Source organism: Panthera onca, chromosome A1 (genome assembly GCF_046562875.1).
Source record: "Panthera onca isolate mPanOnc1 chromosome A1, mPanOnc1 haplotype 2, whole genome shotgun sequence".
In the NCBI taxonomy this organism is placed as follows: Eukaryota; Metazoa; Chordata; class Mammalia; order Carnivora; family Felidae; genus Panthera; species Panthera onca.
In genome coordinates, this window is record NC_138339.1 from 33,864,547 (window position 1) to 33,884,006 (window position 19,460).

At 35.0% G+C, this 19,460-nt stretch overlaps 1 protein-coding gene and 1 pseudogene across 2 annotated transcripts in view; both read left to right on the forward strand.

The window, feature by feature from the left end:
- Positions 1–19,460, forward strand: part of FBXO4 (F-box protein 4) — a 60,840-nt gene that overhangs the window by 21,587 nt on the left and 19,793 nt on the right. Inside the window, exon 6 of one of the 2 annotated variants that reach the window (XM_060634525.2) lies at positions 16,120–16,234. The exons of the other annotated variant lie outside the window; for it this stretch is intronic. Coding sequence (XP_060490508.1) covers positions 16,120–16,136 — 17 coding nt within the window. The 3' untranslated portion in view covers positions 16,137–16,234. Of the gene's footprint in view, positions 1–16,119; positions 16,235–19,460 lie in introns of those variants that run through there. 2 annotated transcript variants of the gene reach the window in all.
- LOC132680765 (tyrosyl-DNA phosphodiesterase 2 pseudogene) lies at positions 16,442–18,132 on the forward strand (annotated as a pseudogene).

The window sequence follows — 19,460 nt, forward strand, 5'->3', positions numbered from 1 at the left end:
TCTTTTTCTAAACTGATATAATTGTTGCATAATTTATTAAAGTGCCCATATTTTCCTCAGTATTTTGAGCTACCATACTCATTCAACACTAGATTTCTTTACGTAATTGAGTATGGCCTGTTTTGTTTTTTCAGTCTGCTTCTCTATATGCTCTAATGCCATACTATTAAACTTATAAAGGACTTTTCATGTGTTCTAATATCTGATAGGGCATGGCTTCATCATTTCTCTTTTGAAAGGTTTTCCAAAGTATTCTTAAATACTTACTGTTCCATATAACCTTTAATATTATCTTTGTTAAACAAACCCCAAAAACCCTTGTATATTGGGAATGGGATGTATACACACACACACGTACATATGCATACATATCTTACATATATATGTAATACTTTGGAGAGAAACTACATAGGATGTTGTCTCCTTTCCAAGAAAATAGATGTGATTCCATTTATTCAAAACAGGTGTGTTTTTAAATTTTCCCTAGGTACATTTTGCACATTTCTGGTTAAGTTTATTTTTAATAATTTTATCTTTATTGTTGCTATTATAACATTATGTCTTCTACATGATTATTTATATATATGAAAATTGTTGATTTTGTGTATTAAATTGATATCCTTATACTTTATTATTTGACTTAGTTTCTTATTAATAATTCCTTGGATTTTCCAGATTTACAGTCATATGATCTGCAAACAGGAAGTTTTACTTTTTTTTACAATGCTTAATCTTCTATTTGCTTTTGCATTGCTAATACTGCCAGTATAATGTTAAATAATACTAAGACAATGGACGTTCTTCCTTACCCTGTTCCTCATCCTGGTGGGAATGCTTCTTGTCAGAAGTTTCCCATTATGTAAGATACTGGCTTTGGGAGTGATGTTTAATAATCATGTTAAGAACATATGCAAAAAATATTATTAAGTGCTTTTTAAAAATGAGGGATAGGTGTCAAATTTTGTCAGAGGCCTTTTTAGTTTCTATGGTGATAATCATATGATTCTTCTTAAATTACTTACAGGGTAAAATAAATTAAATATTGAACCATCCTTACAATTTTGGGATAAATCTCTCTTGCCTCATACTGTATTATTTCTTTTACAGTATTAATATCTTTTGCTAATATTTGTTTAAGATTAGTTTTTTGCTTCAATATTTAGAAATGAATTCATAAGAATTTAAAAAATATATAATATCTTTATTAAGTTGATGTATTAGTGTTATACTTGCTTCATAAAAATAATTATAAAATTTTTCTTTTTTCTATTCTCTGAGACAATTTAGGTAGTATTGAGAGAACATGTGATTTTGATATTTTGGTAGAATTATTCTGTGAAAACATCTGGTTCTGATTCCTTTATTACAGTAAAGTTTTTTGCTAATATTCTCTACTTATTCTATGGAAATTGGTTTGTTTAATCTTTCTCTATAGGATTCAGTTTTTCCTAAGAAATTATTTATTTTATCTAGATTTTTCCAGTTTATTTGCATAGGTATTTATAAACTACTGTCTTATGATTTTAAAATAAATCCTGTTTCAAGATAAATTTTTCCTTATCATGCCTTATTTTGTATTTGTATGCTTTCTCCTCCTACCCACCCCCCCCCCGCCTTGAAGAGTTAATACTTTGTACTATTGCTTATTTTTTCAAGAACTAGTATTTTGATTTATGCAGCATTTTGTTATCCTTTTTTATACCTCATTAATATCTGCTGTTATTTTTGTTCTTATACTTCAGGTTTATTTTACTGTACTTATTCTAACTTTCTTTGTTGGGAATTTGATTATTTTTATTCTTTCATTTATTCTTTCATTTGATTATTTTTGTTTATTGATTTAAGTGTTTAAGGCTATACATTTTCTTCTGTCACTGCTTTTATTGTATTACATAGATTCCTTAATGTAGAGATTTTATTATCATGCTTCTTTAGAAATTTAGAAATTTTGATTTTTATTTCTCTATTTTTAAAGAATTATTTAATAGAAGGTTTAAACATTTTTATTGAAGGGTATTTCATTGAAAAGTCTTTGTTTTCTGTTTTTAATTAATTTCTAGTTATTTTATAATCAGAGAATGTGATATTAATTTCATTTTATGAAATGTACAACAGTTTTTGGTGAGCTTATAGGTGGTCAAATTTACTGAATGCTTTATGTGTATTGAGAAGAAAGTATGTTCTTTTTTTACATGTGTCAGTAAGATCCACTTTATCTTTAATGTTTATTTAAACATTATTAACTTTATTTAATGTTATCTATATTTTAATGTTTTTTATTCTTTTTTGATTTTTTTTCAGTGAGAGTGAAGTATTAAACCCATTATTATTATAGTTTTGTCTTGTGTTTTCTGTAATTTATACTTTGTTAAGGAAGTTACTGCATTATATGGTGAATATATATTCATAGCCATTGTTTCTTCACTGTGAATTAGATCCTTTAGCATTATGAAGTAAGCTTCTTGTCTTATTTAATATTTTTAAGCCTAAAGTATCCTGTGTGGAATGTCAAGATTTCTTATTCACTTGGATTTATCTGGTCTAGCTTTTCTTTTTTTTTTTAATTATTATTTTTTTTAACGTTTATACATTTTTAAGAGGCAGAGAGAGACAGCATGAGCGAGGGAGGGGCAGAGGGAGAGGGACACACAGAATCCAAAGCAGGCTCCAGGCTCTGAGCTGTCAGCACAGAGCCCGATGTAGGGCTCAAACCCACCAGCCGTGAGATCATGACCTGAGCTAAAGTTGGACGCTCAACCCACTGAGCCACCCAGGTGCCCCTGGTCTAGCTTTTCTGAATCTGTTTGTGTTAAGTGGGTCTGTTTATTTAACCCTTGGGTTTGTTTAGCGGTTGGGTTTTGCTACATAAGCCAATCTGAAAATGCTTTTTATTTAATAGATGAGTTAGTTCATTTTTATTTATTGATTTAATTATTATATATTTAAGTAATATTTACTGTGTGTTATATATTTATTGCATTTCTTTTCTATGTTGTCTATATATTTTTAATGTTCCTTATTTAATACTTTTAATATTATATGTTATATATTAAATATTATGTATTTTACATGTTCTGTGTTTATGTTTTTGTTTCTATGGTCATCTTGGTACTATTATTTTCATTAATGATCTTTAGATTTCTTTCCCATCTTCTCTATCCTTTTGATCCTTTTTATCTATGTCATTTTATTTATTTCATTTGTTTTAATTTTTGCTTATGTCCCTTATTACATTCTCAATCTAATCTATATTTCCTGTGATGTCTTCCAATTTGGTCTTTTACTTTATAGGTGATTTTTTCTTTATTTTCAATTTTGTTTCTGAGTTCAGTCAACTCTCATTTTACACCTTCCTGTTTTTATGTTGATTTTTATTTTGAACTTTTAAATAAATATGTTCTTTGAGGTTTTTTTTGTTTTTTTTTTTAACAGCAAATGGTTGTTTAAGGGTATTTAATTTAGACTGGCATATTTTGGTTACACTTTTTCTGTTTTGTGGCTGTTTGGGGGAATTATTTTCATCTAAAATGTTTTATTTTCTTTTTTTTTTTTTCTGTTACAATAACCTTTAGTATGGATGATGTCTTCTATTTTCTATTAATTTTGGAATGTCTTACATTTTCCTAGGCCAGCAAGTTTTAAGTTTGGTGACTTTTTAGATTTGTTAGCACAAGAGTCCCCTCTTCTGTTGGTATGATGAAGTGCAGGTTCTTAAATTAATGTCTACTACATTCTTTTGTGGCCAAAGGAGAGAGGATAATGCTGCCTTCTGATGTTTCTATTTTGTTTTTGTAAAACCTTTACTTTCTACTACTTATTTCCTTCTTTCCCCTATTCCCCAAATCCATGAGAATACAAGGCCATTCCCACTTCCAAGTTGTTCCACTCTTCTTGAGAAGGGGTGCAACTCCCAACCTGATGGCATCCACTTTCAAGGCCCTCCCTCTCAATTCTCCATAACCAGAACTCTGAACATCCAGGTAGCAGATTTATTTTCAGCATTTCTGCCTTGAGGTGGGGCTTCATCTTTTGGAAGATGATTATGTCTGTATTCCACATGTCAAGTGCCTACTTGCTGCTCTACAGGGGACTCCAGAGGTGGTTCTTCTGGCTTCTGAATGTTTACCTTAGTTACATTGAAATTGAAGTATTATTCTGTTTTAGTCATGGTGTAAGCATGGGATATCAGAGGGTGGTTTTTTTTGGTTTATTTATTTTGAGAGAGAGTACATGAGTGCTAGTGGGGGAGGGGCAGAGAGAGGGAGAGAGAGAATCCCAAGAAGGCCCTGTACTGACAGTGTGGAGCCCAAAATGGAGCTCAATCCCACGAACTGTGAGATCATGACAAACTGAACTGAAATCAAGAACCAGTTGCTTTCTGACTGAGCCACACAGGCGCACTGGGTGATCAGGGGTTTTATTCATTGTCTCTGATCTGTATGGTATTCAGAATACATGTGAATATTCTAGTGGTGGCCCCACTGCCCTGTGGAATTCCAAAATTAGATCATGTTGTTTTTGAATAAATATAATTGTTGATCAGGTCTTCCTTTTTTGAACTAAAATTTCTTTTAGTTTCTATGTATCGGTCCTGGTTGTGTCTTTTGAGACAACATAGGGTAAATCAAACTTCTCTCTTATGTTCTAACAAAAGCTGTTCCCCAGCCCATAAAATCCTTCTTCTGAAGTAATCATCCATCAGCTCTTCAACCATTATTCAGGTGGTGAAGCTTCAAGTCACCCTTCCCTCATCTGATCACTTTCTTTATCACAGGTGCAAACTTCTCAGGTTTATAGTTTTCTATAATGTATTTACCAGCATAACTTGAGGATGTTATCATCACTGGAAGAAGCTAACAATACCAATTCAAAAGTTCACTCTTAGAATAATCACTTTTCTTTGTCTAATCTAAATACAATGACTTATGTAAGGAAATAAAGGAAAATTGAAAATGGGAACAATATGTTTTTGTATTTTGCTTTTGACAAAGGACAGTTATCAATTAGCTTATCCACAAATACAGGAAGTATTTGTTCTGACTGGAAGAACAGTTAATGTGTCTAAATGTTTCTAACCAAATATAGCAAATACAGTGTAGAATAGCCTGAATAAATATGAATACTTATGAAGCTCTTAATTAGGAGTCTAGTGCTGCAAAGTGAATGCTAATGAATTAAGACAGTACTGCTTTGCTTGCTGTCATTTATGTGGCACCAAAAGGTTATGCCTTTTTATGCAATGATGCAAGTAAATCCTGGAGTTGCTAAAAATTTTCAGTATGGAGCACAGCATTCTTACAGGTTTCAAATAGAAAGGTTATAGGAGAATGTGGGGGAAATGGAATGGAGGAGTGAAGTTGAGAAGATAGAGTGAGCACAGGTTTAGTAATTTTCATTGCAACTTTGGTGGTTACCAACTATTGATGAAAACCAGAAGTGGGACTTAATGAAGCAAAATGATACATTTCTTTATGTAATTTTACCACCTGCACTTCCATGTGTTTTCATATCTTTATTAAAGAGCAGAGAATTAAACCTGAAGATTTGGGTACAGAAAAATATAAATTTAAACCTAGGGAGTAGAGTATAAGCAAAAAATAAAAAATAAAAATCTAACCTACTAGTTTGGGACCATAGGAAAAAAATCACCACTAAATATCAATAAATACCAGTACTACTTACTTCACAAAGTCAGGGTAATAATATGGAAGAATCCCTTATATTTGTGCATGGTTTTCTAGTGTATCCACCATGTTCCTCATTTTATCTCATTAAGTCTTTAGAGATACTGTATATACACGGTGCAAGGTTCATCAAGATTAAGTGATTTGTCCGTAGACACCCAGATAGTAAGTGACAGAGCCAGTACTCACACTCATGTATTCTATATTCATTGGAACACAGCACACTGAGAAAGTATGATGTAATTCATTGTTAGCCTCAATACCCAAATACTTCCTAGACTTGTCACTTTGTACTTGTCAAACTGGGTTAATAAAAATTTAAGTGTGTGCAACACACACGTGCTTGCATGTAAAAGTACTCACACATACACTTGTGTAAATGCATATGCAGATATCCATACCCATGCACATGTGATGTAGTATTCCTTAACCATGCATCTTCACTAAAATGTAAGCTCTGAAAGGGTAAGAATTTTAGTTTTCTTTTAGTGATTGTCTTATCTCCAGCACCCAAAACAGTCATTAGTATATGATGGGTGATCAATTAACATTTTTAATTTTGTTTTTTTAAGTTTATTTATTTTGAGAGAGAGAGAGCAAGTGGGGGAGGTTCAGAGAGAGGGAGAGAGAAAATCCCAGGCAGGCTCTGTACTAACAGTGGACATGGGGCTCGAACTCACAAACCATGAGATCACAACCTGACTGAAGTCAGATGCTTAACCGACTGAGCCACCCAGGTGCCCCTCAATATTTTTAAAATACAAGAATAATCCACTGGTGTGTTAATGATTATAGTTATTTTGATAATCGTGTTTATATGTACTGCACTGTTTAAGAATAGTCTTTCTTAAATAAAACTAAAGCGTGTAACTTGTGGGACATGTTAGGCATAAATAAATTAAGTAGTGTTTATGTGTACTGAACAAATATAGGGAGGGATGGAAGGAACAAATAGGCACTTGACATTCATGAGGTATGGAATATTCAAGACAGTTATGTCCTTAAATTGGCCATCCATTATTGACATCCAACTTGGCCACAAATATCCTTTGCTGGGACTGTTACTGACCAGGAATATTTGCTTCTAGATATCTAAATCAGCAAGTGAGTGCTGGCTCCAGGTACCTTCCATCTGCTGAGTCACTTCTCTCACCTTTAACTCTGGTCCTTATAACTGTATTGTAAGCAGAGAAGGCTGATATAACAAAGAATGAGAGGGGGGTAGCAAGCCAGCAAGTGAGAGGGGAGGGAGGGGAAGAAAGAGAGGTTGGGGGAGGGAGATAATGGCGGGTGGTGGTGGGGGAGAAAGACAAAGAGAACATAGGAACATTGTGTAACACAGGATTCAGGTAGCATGGTACCTTTATCCTGCTTGAAGTCTCTTCTAAGTGTATTAACCAACCTCATTTCTTTCCTCTTCTTTTTTTAATGTAAACATTTTTAATTTTAATTCCAGTGTAGTTAGCATACAGTGTTTTGTTGTTTCAGGTGTACAATATAGTGATTCAGCAGTTCCATATATTACTCAGTGCTCATCAAGATAAGTGTGCTCCTAATCCCTTTCACCTGTTTCACCCATCCTCTCACCCACCTCCCCTCTGGTAACCATCTGTAAGTTCTCTATAATTAAGAGATTGTTTTTGGTTTCTCTCTCTCTTTTTTTCCCTTTGTTTGCTGTTTTGTTTCTTAAATTCCATATATGAGTGAAATTATATGGTATTTGTCTTTCTCTGTCTTATTTTGCTAGCATTTATACTCTCCAGTTCCATCCATGTTGTTGCAAATGGCAAGATTTCATTGTTTTTTTTTTATGGCTTAATATTCCATTGTATGTGTATATACATACACACACACACACACACATACACACCATATCTTCTTTATCCATTATCTATCGATGGATACTTGGGCTGCTTCTAGAGTTTGGCTATTATAAATAATGCTGCAGTAAACGTGGGGGTGCATATATCCCTTCAGATTAGTGTTTTTGTATTCTTTGGGTAAATACCCAGGAGTGTGATTACTAGATCATAGGGTAGTTTTATTTTTAATTTTTTGAGGAACCTCCATACTATATTCCACAGTGACTGTTTTCCACCAGTTTGCATTTCCACAAACAATGCCTGAGGATTCCTTTTTCCTCACATTCTCACCAATACTTGTTATTTCTTGTGTTTTTGATTTTAGCCATTCTGAGAGGTGTGAGGTGATATCTCATTGTTGTTTTGGTTTGCATTTCCCCAATGATGAGTGATGTTGAGCATCTTTTCATGTGTCTGTTGGACATCTGTATGTCTTCTTTGGAGAAATGACTGGCTGTATTTTAATTGGATTATTTGTTTTCTTTGGTGTTGAGTTGTAGAAATTATATATTTGGATACTAACACTTTTTGAGATGTGTCATTTGAAAATATCTTCTCTCAATTCAGTAGGTTGTCTTTAAGTTTTGTTGATGGTTTCCTTTGCTGTACAGAAGCTTTTTATTTTGATGTAGCCCCAGTAGTTTATTTTTGCTTTTATTTTTCTTGCCTCAAGTTACTGCTTGTCCTTCCTTCTATGGTTTTTATGGTTTCAGGTCTCACATATAGGTCCTCAATCCACTTCAAGTTTATTTTTTGTATGGTGTAAGAAAGTAGTCCAGTTTTATTCTTTTGCATGTAACTGAACAATTTCCAGAACACCCTTTGTTGAAAAGACTTTTTCACATTCTTTATTCTTGCTTCCTATTCTATTCTATTCTATTCTATTCCATTCTATTCCATTCTATCCATTGATCTATGTCTGTTTTTGTGCCAGTACCATACTGTTTTGATCACTACAGCTTTGTAATATAACTTGAAGTCTCGAATTGTGATAACTTCCATTCTGTTTTTCAAGATTGCTTTGGCTATTTCGGGTCCTTTGTGGTTCCATACAAATTCTGGGATTGTTTGTTTTCATTCTGTGAAAAATGCTGTTGGTATTTTCATAGGGATTGAGTTAAATGTGTAGAGTGCTTTGGGTAGAATAGACATTTTAACAGTATTTGTTCTTCCAATCCATGAGCATAGAATATCTTTCCATTTCTTTGTGTCGTCTTCAACTTCTTTCTTGTTTTAAGAAACTATAAAACAATTCTTCAGTGTTTTATAGTTTTCAGAGTATAGATCTTTTTCTCCTATTTGGTTAAGTTTATTACTAGATATTTTATTATTTTCTGTGTATTTGTAAATGGGATTTTTTTTTAATTTCTCTTTCTACTGTTTCATTGTAGTCTATAGGAACACAACAGATTTCTGTACATTGATTTTGTATCCTGCAAACTCAGTGAATTCATTTATTGTTCTAGTCATTTTTTTTGGTAGAATCTTTAGGGTTTTCTATATATAGTATCATGTCATCTGCAAATAGTGAAAGTTTTACTTCTTCCTTACCAATTTTGATGACTTTTATTTCATTTTCTTGTCTAATTGCTGTGGCTAGGAGTTCTAGTACTATGTTGAATAAAAGTGATGAGAATAGATATCCTATCCTTGTTGCTGATCTTGAGGGAAAAGCTCTCAGTTTTTCACCATTGAGCATGATGTTAGCTGTGGGTTTTTCATATAAGGCCTTTATTATGGTGAGGTATGTTCCCTCTAAACCTACTTTTTCTTGAGAGTTTTTATCATGAATGGATGTTGTACTTTGTCAAATCCTTTTTTTGTGTCTATGGAAATGATCATGTAGTTTTTATCATTTCTTCTATTGATGTGATGTATCATGTTGATTGATTTGCAAGTTGAACCACCCTTGCATCCAAAGATTAAATTCCACTTGATCATGGTGAATGATTTTTTTAAATGTATTGTTGGATTCAGTTTGTGAGTATCTTGTTGAGGATTTTTGCATCTATGTTCATCAGAGATATTGTCCTGTAGTTCTCTTTTTTTTTGTGGTATCTTTATCTGGTTTTGTTGTCAGGGTAATGCTGGCCTCATAGAATGAATTTGGAAGCTTTCCTTCCTCTTCTCTTTTTTGGGATAGCTTGAGAAGAATAGGTATCAACTCTTCTTTCAATGTTTGGTAGAATTCACCTGTAAAGCCATTTGGTCCTGCAATTTTGTTTGTTGGCAGTTTTTTTATTACTGATTTAATTTCATTGCAGATAATTGGTCTGTTCAAATTTTCTATTTCTTCCTATAATATTCCTGATTCAGATTTGGGAGGTTATATGTTTCTAGGAATTTATCCATTTCTTCTAGTTTGTTCAATTTGTTGGCATATAATTTTTGATAATATTCTCTTAAAATTCTTTTTATTTCTGTGGTTTTGGTTCTTATTTCTTCTCTTTCATTTTTAATTTTGTTTGAGTCCCCTCTCTCTTTTTCTCTCTCTCTTTTTTAAAATGAGTCTGGCTGGGGCGCCTGGGTGGTTAAGTTGGTTGGGTGACTGACTTTGGCTCAGTTCATATTCTTGCAGTTTATGAGTTCGAGCCCCATGTTGGGCTCTGTGCTGACAGCTCGGAGCCTGGAGCCTGCTTCAGATTCTACCTCTCTCTATCCCTCCCCTGCTTACATTCTGTGTCTCTCTGTCTCTCAATAATAAATAAACGTTAAAAGAATTAAAAATAAATAAAATGAATCTGGCTAAAGGTTTATCTATTTGGTTGATCTTTTCAAAGATCTTTTCAAAGTTTCGTTGATCTATTGTTTTTTAAAATTTCCATATCACTTATTTCTGCTCTAATCTTTAGTATTTCCTTCTTTCTGCTTGTTTTGGGTTTTGTTTGTTCTTCATTTTCTAACTCCTTTTGGTGTAAAATTAGGTTTATTTGAGATTTTTCTTGCTTCTTGAGATAGGTCTGTATAGCTTTTAGAACTACTTTTGCTGCATCCCAAAGATTTTGGACCATTGTGTTTTCATATGCTTGCATGTAATTTTTCATTTATTCTTTGATTTATTGGCTGACTCATTCATTGTTCAATAGCATGTTATTTAACTTCCATGTATTTGTGGTCTATCTAGATTTTTTCTTTTGGTTGTTTCTATTTTTAAAGCATTGTGTTCAGAAAAGAGGCATAGTATGATTTTGGTTTTTTTGTTTTTGTTGAGACTTGTTTTGTAGTCTCATATGTGATCTGTTCTGTCCAATGTTTGATGTACACTTGAAAGGAATGTGTATTGTGCTGTTTCAGGATGGAATGTTTTGAATATATCTCTTAAATCCATCCAATCTAGTATGTCATTCAGAGCCTCTGTTTCCTTATTGAATTTCTGTTTGGATGATCTGTTCATTGATGTAAGTGGGGTGTTAAAGTCCCCTACTGTTATTGTATTATTATCGATTTGTTCTTTTATGTTTGTTATTAACTTTTTCTTGTATTCAGGCACTCCCATGTTTGGTACATAAATATTTAAAATTGTTATATCTTTGTTAGATTGTCCCCTGTATTATTATATAGTGTCCTTCTTTGTCTCTTATTACAGCCTTTGTTTTAAAGTCTGTTTTGTCCCATATAATTATTGCTACCCCAGCTTTCTTTTGACATACACTGGTGTGATGAATGTTTTTTCATTCTCTCACTTTCAATCTGCATGTGTCTTTTTTTTTTTTAATTTTTTTTTTAACGTTTATTTACTTTTGAGACAGAGAGAGACAGAGCATGAATGGGGGAGGGTCAGAGAGAGAGGGAGACACAGAATCTGAAACAGGCTCCAGGCTCTGAGCTGTCAGCACAGAGCCCGACGCGGGGCTTGAACTCACGGACCGTGAGATCATGACCTGAGCCAAAGTCAGACGCTTAACCGACTGAGCCACCCAGGTGCCCCTCTGCATGTGTCTTTAGGTCTGAAATGAGTCTCTTATAGGCAGCATATAGATGAGTCTTTTTTTTTTTTTAATCCATTCTGTCACCCTGTGTCTTTTGACTGGAGTGTCTAGTCCACTTACATTCAGAGTAATTATTGGTAAATATGTATTTATTGCCATTTTTTTTACTTGTTTTGTGGTTGTTTTTGTAGTTCTTCTCTGATTACCTTTTCTCTTGCTAACTTACTCATGGTTTGCTGGCTTTTTTTACTGATATACTTAGATTCCTTTCATTTAGAGTTTCAATGACTGGTTTTTGATTTGTGTTACCATTAGGTTTGTATATGACATCTTCTGCATATAGCAGTCTGTATTAAGTTGATGGTCACTTAAGTTTGAACCCATTATTTACTGCCCATCCCCAATGTTTTTGGTATATGGTGTCATACTTACATCCTTTCATTTTGTGAGTCTCTTGAATGATTTGTAAAGATACGCTTTTTTTAATGCTTTTGCGTTTCCTACTTTTCTTACTCTTACTAATGGTCTTTCCTTTCCACTCAAAGAATCTCCTTTAACATTTCTTATATGGCTGGTTTAGTGGTCTGAACTTTAGCTGTTGTTTGTGTGAGAAACTCTTTATCTCTTCTTCTATTCTGAATGATAGCCTTGCTGGGCAGAGTATTCTTGGCTGCGTATTTTTTCCTTTCAGCAGTTTGAAAATATCCTGCCACTCCCTTCTTACCTTCAAAGTCTCTGTTGAAAAGTCAGCTGAGAGCCTTAGGGTTTTTTCTTGTATATAACTGTCTCCTTTTCTCTTGATGAATTTGAAATTGTCTCTTTATCACTACTTTTTCCATTTATATTACTATGTGTCTTGGTGTAGGGCTCCTTGGGTTGATTTTGTTTGGGGATTTCTATGCCTCCTGGATCTGGATATCTGTTTCCTTTTCCAAATTTTGGAAGATTTCAGCAATTATGTCTTCAAATTAATATTCTGCCCCCTTTTCTCTTTTTTTCTTCTTCTGGGATCCCTATAGAATGTTATTACTCTTGATGGTGTTGCTGAGTTTCCTAAACCTATTCTCATTTTGCATGATTTGTTTTTCTCTCACTTGCTTAGCTTACTTTCCATTACTCTGCCCTCCAAGTTACTAATTTATTCCTCTGCTTCATCTAGCCTGCTATTTATTCATAACATCTAGTGTGTTTTTTAAGTTTTTATTTAAATTTCAGTTAACATACAGTGTAATGTGAATTTCAGGTATACAATATAGTGATTCAGCACTTCTATACAATACCCAATGCTCATCACAAATGCTCTCCTTAATCCTCATCTATATATGTAACCCATTCTCTTACCTACCTTCCCTCTAGCAACCATCAGTTTGTTCCCTGTAGTTAAGAGTTTGTTTCTTGGTTTGCCTCTCCATATCTTTTTTTCCCATTTGCTCCTTTGTTTTGTTTCTTAAATTCCACATATGAGTGAAATCATATGGTATGTATCTTTCTTTGACAGGCTTATTTTGCTTAGCATAATACTCTCTAGCTCCATTCATGTCATTGCAAATGGCAAGATTTCATTCTTTTTATGACTTAATGATATTCCATTGTTTGTACATTCTATATCTTCATTATCCATTCATCAGTCAGTAGTCCCTTGGGGTATTTTGATAATTTGACTATTGCAGATAATGTGCTATAAACATTGGGGTGCATGTATCCTTTTGAATTAGTACTTTTGTGTCCTTTGGGTAAATAACTAGTAGTGCAATTGCTGGGTTGTAGGGTAGTTCTATTTTTGAATTTTTGGGGAAACTCCATACTGTTTTCCAGAGTGGCTGCACCAGTTTGCATTTCCACCAACAGTACACGAGAGTTCTCCTTTCTTCACATCAGTACCAACATTTGTTGCTTATTGTGTTTTTATTTTAGCCATTCTGATGGTGTTAGGTGATATCTCATTGTAGTTTTGATTTGTATTTCCCTGATACTGTTGAGCATCTGTTCATGTGTCTGTTGGATATCTGTATGTCTTCTTTGGATAAATGTCTATTCATGTTCTCTGCCCATTTTTTAATTGTATTATTGGGTTCTTTTTTTTTTTTTTTTTTTTTGGTGTTGAGTTGTGTAAGTTCTATTTTGGATATTAACCTTTTAGCAGGTATGTCATTTGCAGCTATCTTCTCCCACTCTGTAGCTTGTCTTTTAGTTTGTTGATTGTTTCCTTTGCAGTGCAGAAGGTTTTTATTTTGATGATATCCTGATAGCCTGTTTTTGCTTTTGTTTCCCTTGTCTCAGGAGACGTATCTAGAAAAGTGTTTGTGGCTGATGTCAAAGACATTACTACCTGTGTTCTTTTCTAGGATTTTTTTGGTTTCAGGTCTCACATTTAGGTCTTTAATTCATTTTGATTTTATTTTTGTGTTTGGTGTAAGAAAGTGATCTGGTTTCATTCCTTTGCTTGTTGTTGTCCAGTTTTCCCAGCACCATTTGTTGAAGAGACTGTCTTTTTTCATTGGATATTCTTTCCTACTTTGTCAAAAATTAATTGACCATATAGTTGTGGGTTCATTTCTGGGTTTTCCATTCTGTTACATTGATCTATGTGCCTATTTTCTGTGCCAGTACCATACTGTTTTGATCACTACAGCTTTGTATTATAACTTGAATTCTGGAATTATGATGCCTCCAGCTTTGCTTTTCATTTTCAAGATTGCTTTGGCTATGTGGGTCTTTTGTGGTTCCATGAAAATTGTGGGATTATTTGTTCTAGCTCTGTGAAAAATGCTGTTGGTAGTTTGATAGGGATTGCTTTAAATTTGTCCCATTTACAATTGCACCAAAAACAATAAGATGCTTAGAATAAACCTAACCAAAGAGGTGAAAGACTTAGTCTGAAAACTCAAACACTGATGAAACATATTGAAGGTCACACAAAGAATTGGAAAGATTGGAAAGACATTCCATGTTCATGGATTGGAAGAACAAATATTATTAAAATATCTACTACCCAAATCATCTGGTGTATTTTTAATTTCATTCATTATGTTCTACATTTCTGATTGGTTCTTTTTTATGTTTTTTCTTTGTTAAAGTTCTCACTGATATCTCCACTTTTTTTCCTTAAGTTCAGTGAATATCTTCATAATCATTACCTTAAGTTCTCTATCAGGCATATTACTTATATCCATTTTGCTTAGGTCTCTTGCTGTGGTTTTGTCTTGTTCTTTCATTTGGGATACATTCCTATGTTTTCTCATTTTGTCTAATTCTCTGTGTCTGTTTCTCTGTGTTAGGGAGTTCAGCTACATTTCCTGGTCTTAAATGTAAAGGCCTTATGAAGAAGAGGTTCTGTAGTGCCCTGCAGTGCAATGACCCCTGTTCAGTATAAACTGGCACTTTAGCTAAAGCTATGCATGTTGTGTGCACTCAGCTGTTGTGTCCTGGCCACTTTTTATTTCAGTCCAGTTGTCTTCAGAGGCTCTCTTTGCCTGCTATAGTCCCCAGCCAGGGTGGGGTGCACAATTTTAACAAGGTGCACCTTGGGCTTCCACAGGGCCCACTACTACCACCCCTGCCACTGGGACCGAGGGTCTAGAAAATAGGGTGAGGAGAGGAGGTGTTGGCAAGGTTTGCACTGGTCTTCTGGGGGAGGATACCCACAGAGACTGGACTGAGGGAGGCAAGGGTTACTGGGATCTGCCAAAGTGCTGGGTGGGGGGCAGGGCTTGGCATAAGCCATTTAGGTAGTGAATGTGGGCATTGTGCTGATTCCTGCAGGTCGTCATGTGTTTATGCAAGGGGATGGAGAGGGAGATGTCACCTGACAGCTTCTTTGTTCCTGGAGAAGTCCCTCCATGAACTCTGCCCCTCTGGAACATTCTCTGAGATATGTAAATAACTTCCCCTCTTGTTTGCCCCCAGTGTTTTTCAACCTGTTGTTTCTGTGCTGTAATTCTACAGGCTGTTTGTTATGATAAGGGCAGGACCTCAGCTTTCTATCACCCTCTGGACTCTCCAGAGCTGCACCCTCTGATATTTAAAATTTCAGGCCTTAAGTCTCACTGGTTGTTAGAACTCTAGAAATCTGGCATACATGACATGTAGTTTTGTAAAACCAAATGTTATAGGGATTCCTCTTCGTCATGTGAGCTCCTTGGTATGATAGTCTGTTTCTTGCTCGTCTATACATCCACGACTGCCTCCTCCCACTGTGTGGATGGCCACAGTTTCACTCCCCACCACGTGTCTACCCTTCTTACCGTCTTTGATGTGGCTTCTTCTCTGCCTTTAGTTGTGGAGTTTGTTCTGCCAGTCTTCAGGCTGTTTTCTGGGTTATTACACTGAGGTGAGTGTTATCTAGTTGTATTTGTGGGATGAGGTGAGCTTAGGGTCCTCTTACTCTGCCAGTTTGCCCCCTCTCCTCTTGCTTCTTGCTGTGTGTTTTCAGTTGATTCATCTAACTGTATGATTCAGTTATCTTAATTTGGTCTGTGAGCCCTTCTATTCTGGTACCTCTGGGAGAGTCTGCCTAGTAGACTACTTGGAGACTACTATACATCAAGTTATTTGCTACTGTGGTGATGATTTACTTTAAAATAAATTTCATAAGATTCAAGTTTAATTCCATAATAAAGTCACTTTATTTCACTTGCCCTCCAGTATTAAGAGAAAGATGAAGAGAAGAAAATGCCTTGTGTTATGCATGGGAACATCATCCTTCATGTGTCAAAGCTGAATGGAAGTTGAAAACTCTGAACTAGAAAACTAGCACTCCAGATCAAAAGCTCTGAAATCCTAATCTGACACTACCAGCAGGCCAGACTGTCCTCCCAAATGCAGAGGTCAAAGAGAGAATATGGTTAAAAAGTGAGTGATGTGAAGAATTTCAGAGGTACAACATTCAATCAATTTCTTTAATATAGAAGTCAAAGATTATTCGGTTTCTACAAGGTTTTTTTTTTTTTTTTTGTCTTCAAATGCTACAGAGGAAAGGATTGCCTGAATTTATCTAAATAATCTCATTTTGAAACTTGATTTTGCTTTAAAAGACTCAAACAGTTGACAGAGACGATATTATACTGTCTGACTTAAAAAAAAAAAAAAAACTATTTAAGGGGATATTTAAAATGTGCCATTCTTCTTCAAAAATGGTTAATGTAAAAATATTTTGAAGAGGGGTCTGCCCACAGCAAGTAAATGGAGGGGCCCAGTGGTTTGGAGGCCACTCTGAAGGCAGATGAGGCAGAGGGTGAGGCCGAGGCAAAGAAGTGGCTTCTATGTGTGGACCTTTTTGTGTGGAATTATACGTGTGAACCTCTCTGTGTGGAGTTTGCCTCGGTCATGAGCTGTGACACCACCGTGGCTCAGTGCTATCTGGTGGAGAATGACTGGGAGATGGAGAGAGCGCTGAACTTGTACTTTGAGCTGCCTGTGGAGGAGGACGCTTTGGAAAGCCACCCTCAGACCCCAGCCAAGTCAAAGTCCTGTGTTGACCTAATGAATAAAGAAACAACTGATTCCATTAGTTCTAAAACCAGCACATCTGAAGGTATTATGCATTTGATTTTTACAAATGTTTGAAATATTTGATTTTCAAATATTTATAATATTTGATATTTGTACAGGAGGTTATTCCCCCATATTGTAGCCACCTAAAGAAGAGAGCAAGTAGTGATGTGATTATTATGGGTCACGAAGAAGGATATTTCACAGCTATAATGTTGAAGAAATCGAGAGTGAAATTTAAAATCCAAGATATCCCTTTTCCAAATACAAAAATGATGAAAAACGTTTTGTGTGTGTATGCAACTGTGTCGGGAAATGAACTTTGCTTTATGACTTCTCATGTGGAAAGCACCAAAGAGCATGCCAAGGAACAAATGAATCAGTTAAAAATGATTTTAAAGAAAATTCAAGAAGCTCCAGAGTCAGCTATAGTTATATTTGCAGGGGATACAAATTTAAGGATCACCAAGTTACCAAATGGGTGCTTTACCCAAAAATAATTTGTATGTCTGGGAGTTTTTGACAAATCTAGGCATTGCCAGTATGCATGGGATACACAAATAAACTCTAATCTTGGAATATCTGCTACTTGTAAGCTTCATTTTAATCAAATATGTTTCAGAATAGCAGCAGAAAGTGGTCCTATTGTTACCCAAAGTTTGGACTTCCTTGGGTTGGAAAAACTGGACTGTGGTAGATTTCCTAGTGATCACTGGGGTCTTCTGTGCAACTTAGATGTGATATTATGAAATATTTTTCAAATAAGAGTTTTACATTTTCTGGTAATTTCATTCTGGATTTTGCAAATGTAATTTCTACTTATCTGGAAAGGTAGGCTTAATATGGAGGAATTGATATACTGTGTCACTGTAACAGAAGAAAACACTACTGTGATTTTATTTTGTGAACTGTGTCCTCAAATTGCAGAACTAAATATTGATGTTTATTTAAATTAAAGCATACCTAGTGTTCAGTATATGAGACTTCTTCTTAAAAAGCCACCAAGACCGTTGGAGCTTTTAATAATGCTCAGAGCTGCCAGCTGGTCCTCAAGTAGGGCCACATTGTCTCTGGGCTAGCCTTTATATTTTGTTTATTTTTAAAATCAGGCACCAAATAGTTTATATTTTAAGTAAATACTTAAAAGTAAAAATAAGAGATTATTGAGGTTGGGGGATTGGATCTTTTCATTATATTTTACAAATTCAGATAATCTTAAATGAAAAAGCCATGATTATATACATTTATTTATTTTTTTTTCTTTTAAAGATTTATTTTTATTTTTTATTTATTTTTTTTATTTTTATTTTTATTTATTTATTTATTTTTTAATATATGAAATTTACTGTCAAATTGGTTTCCATACAACACCCAGTGCTCATCCCAAAAGGTGCCCTCCTCAATACCCATCACCCACCCTGCCCTCCCTCCCACCCTGCCCTCCCTCCCACCCCCCATCAACCCTCAGTTTGTTCTCAGTTTTTAACAGTCTCTTATGCTTTGGCTCTCTCCCACTCTAACCTCTTTTTTTTTTTTTTTTTTTTTTTCCTTCCCCTCCCCCATGGGTTTCTGTTATGTTTCTCAGGATCCACATAAGAGTGAAACCATATGGTATCTGTCTTTCTCTGTATGGCTTATTTCACTTAGCATCACACTCTCCAGTTCCATCCATGTTGCTACAAAAGGCCATATTTCATTTTTTCTCATTGCCACGTAGTATTCCATTGTGTATATAAACCACAATTTCTTTATCCATTCATCAGTTGATGGACATTTAGGCTCTTTCCATAATTTGGCTATTGTTGAGAGTGCCGCTATAAACATTGGGGTACAGGTGCCCCTATGCATCAGCACTCCTGTATCCCTTGGATAAATTCCTAGCAGTGCTATTGCTGGGTCATAGGGTAGGTCTATTTTTAATTTTCTGAGGAACCTCCACACTGCTTTCCAGAGCGGCTGCACCAATTTGCATTCCCACCAACAGTGCAAGAGGGTTCCCGTTTCTCCACATCCTCTCCAGCATCTATAGTCTCCTGATTTGTTCATTTTGGCCACTCTGACTGGCGTGAGGTGGTATCTGAGTGTGGTTTTGATTTGTATTTCCCTGATAAGGAGCGACGTTGAACATCTTTTCATGTGCCTGTTGGCCATCCGGATGTCTTCTTTAGAGAAGTGTCTATTCATGTTTTCTGCCCATTTCTTCACTGGGTTATTTGTTTTTCGGGTGTGGAGTTTGATGAGCTCTTTATAGATTTTGGATACTAGCCCTTTGTCCGATGTGTCATTTGCAAATATCTTTTCCCATTCCGTTGGTTGCCTTTTAGTTTTGTTGGTTGTTTCCTTTGCTGTGCAGAAGCTTTTTATCTTCATAAGGTCCCAGTAATTCACTTTTGCTTTTAATTCCCTTGCCTTTGGGGATGTGCCGAGTAAGAGATTGCTACGGCTGAGGTCAGAGAGGTCTTTTCCTGCTTTCTCCTCTAAGGTTTTGATGGTTT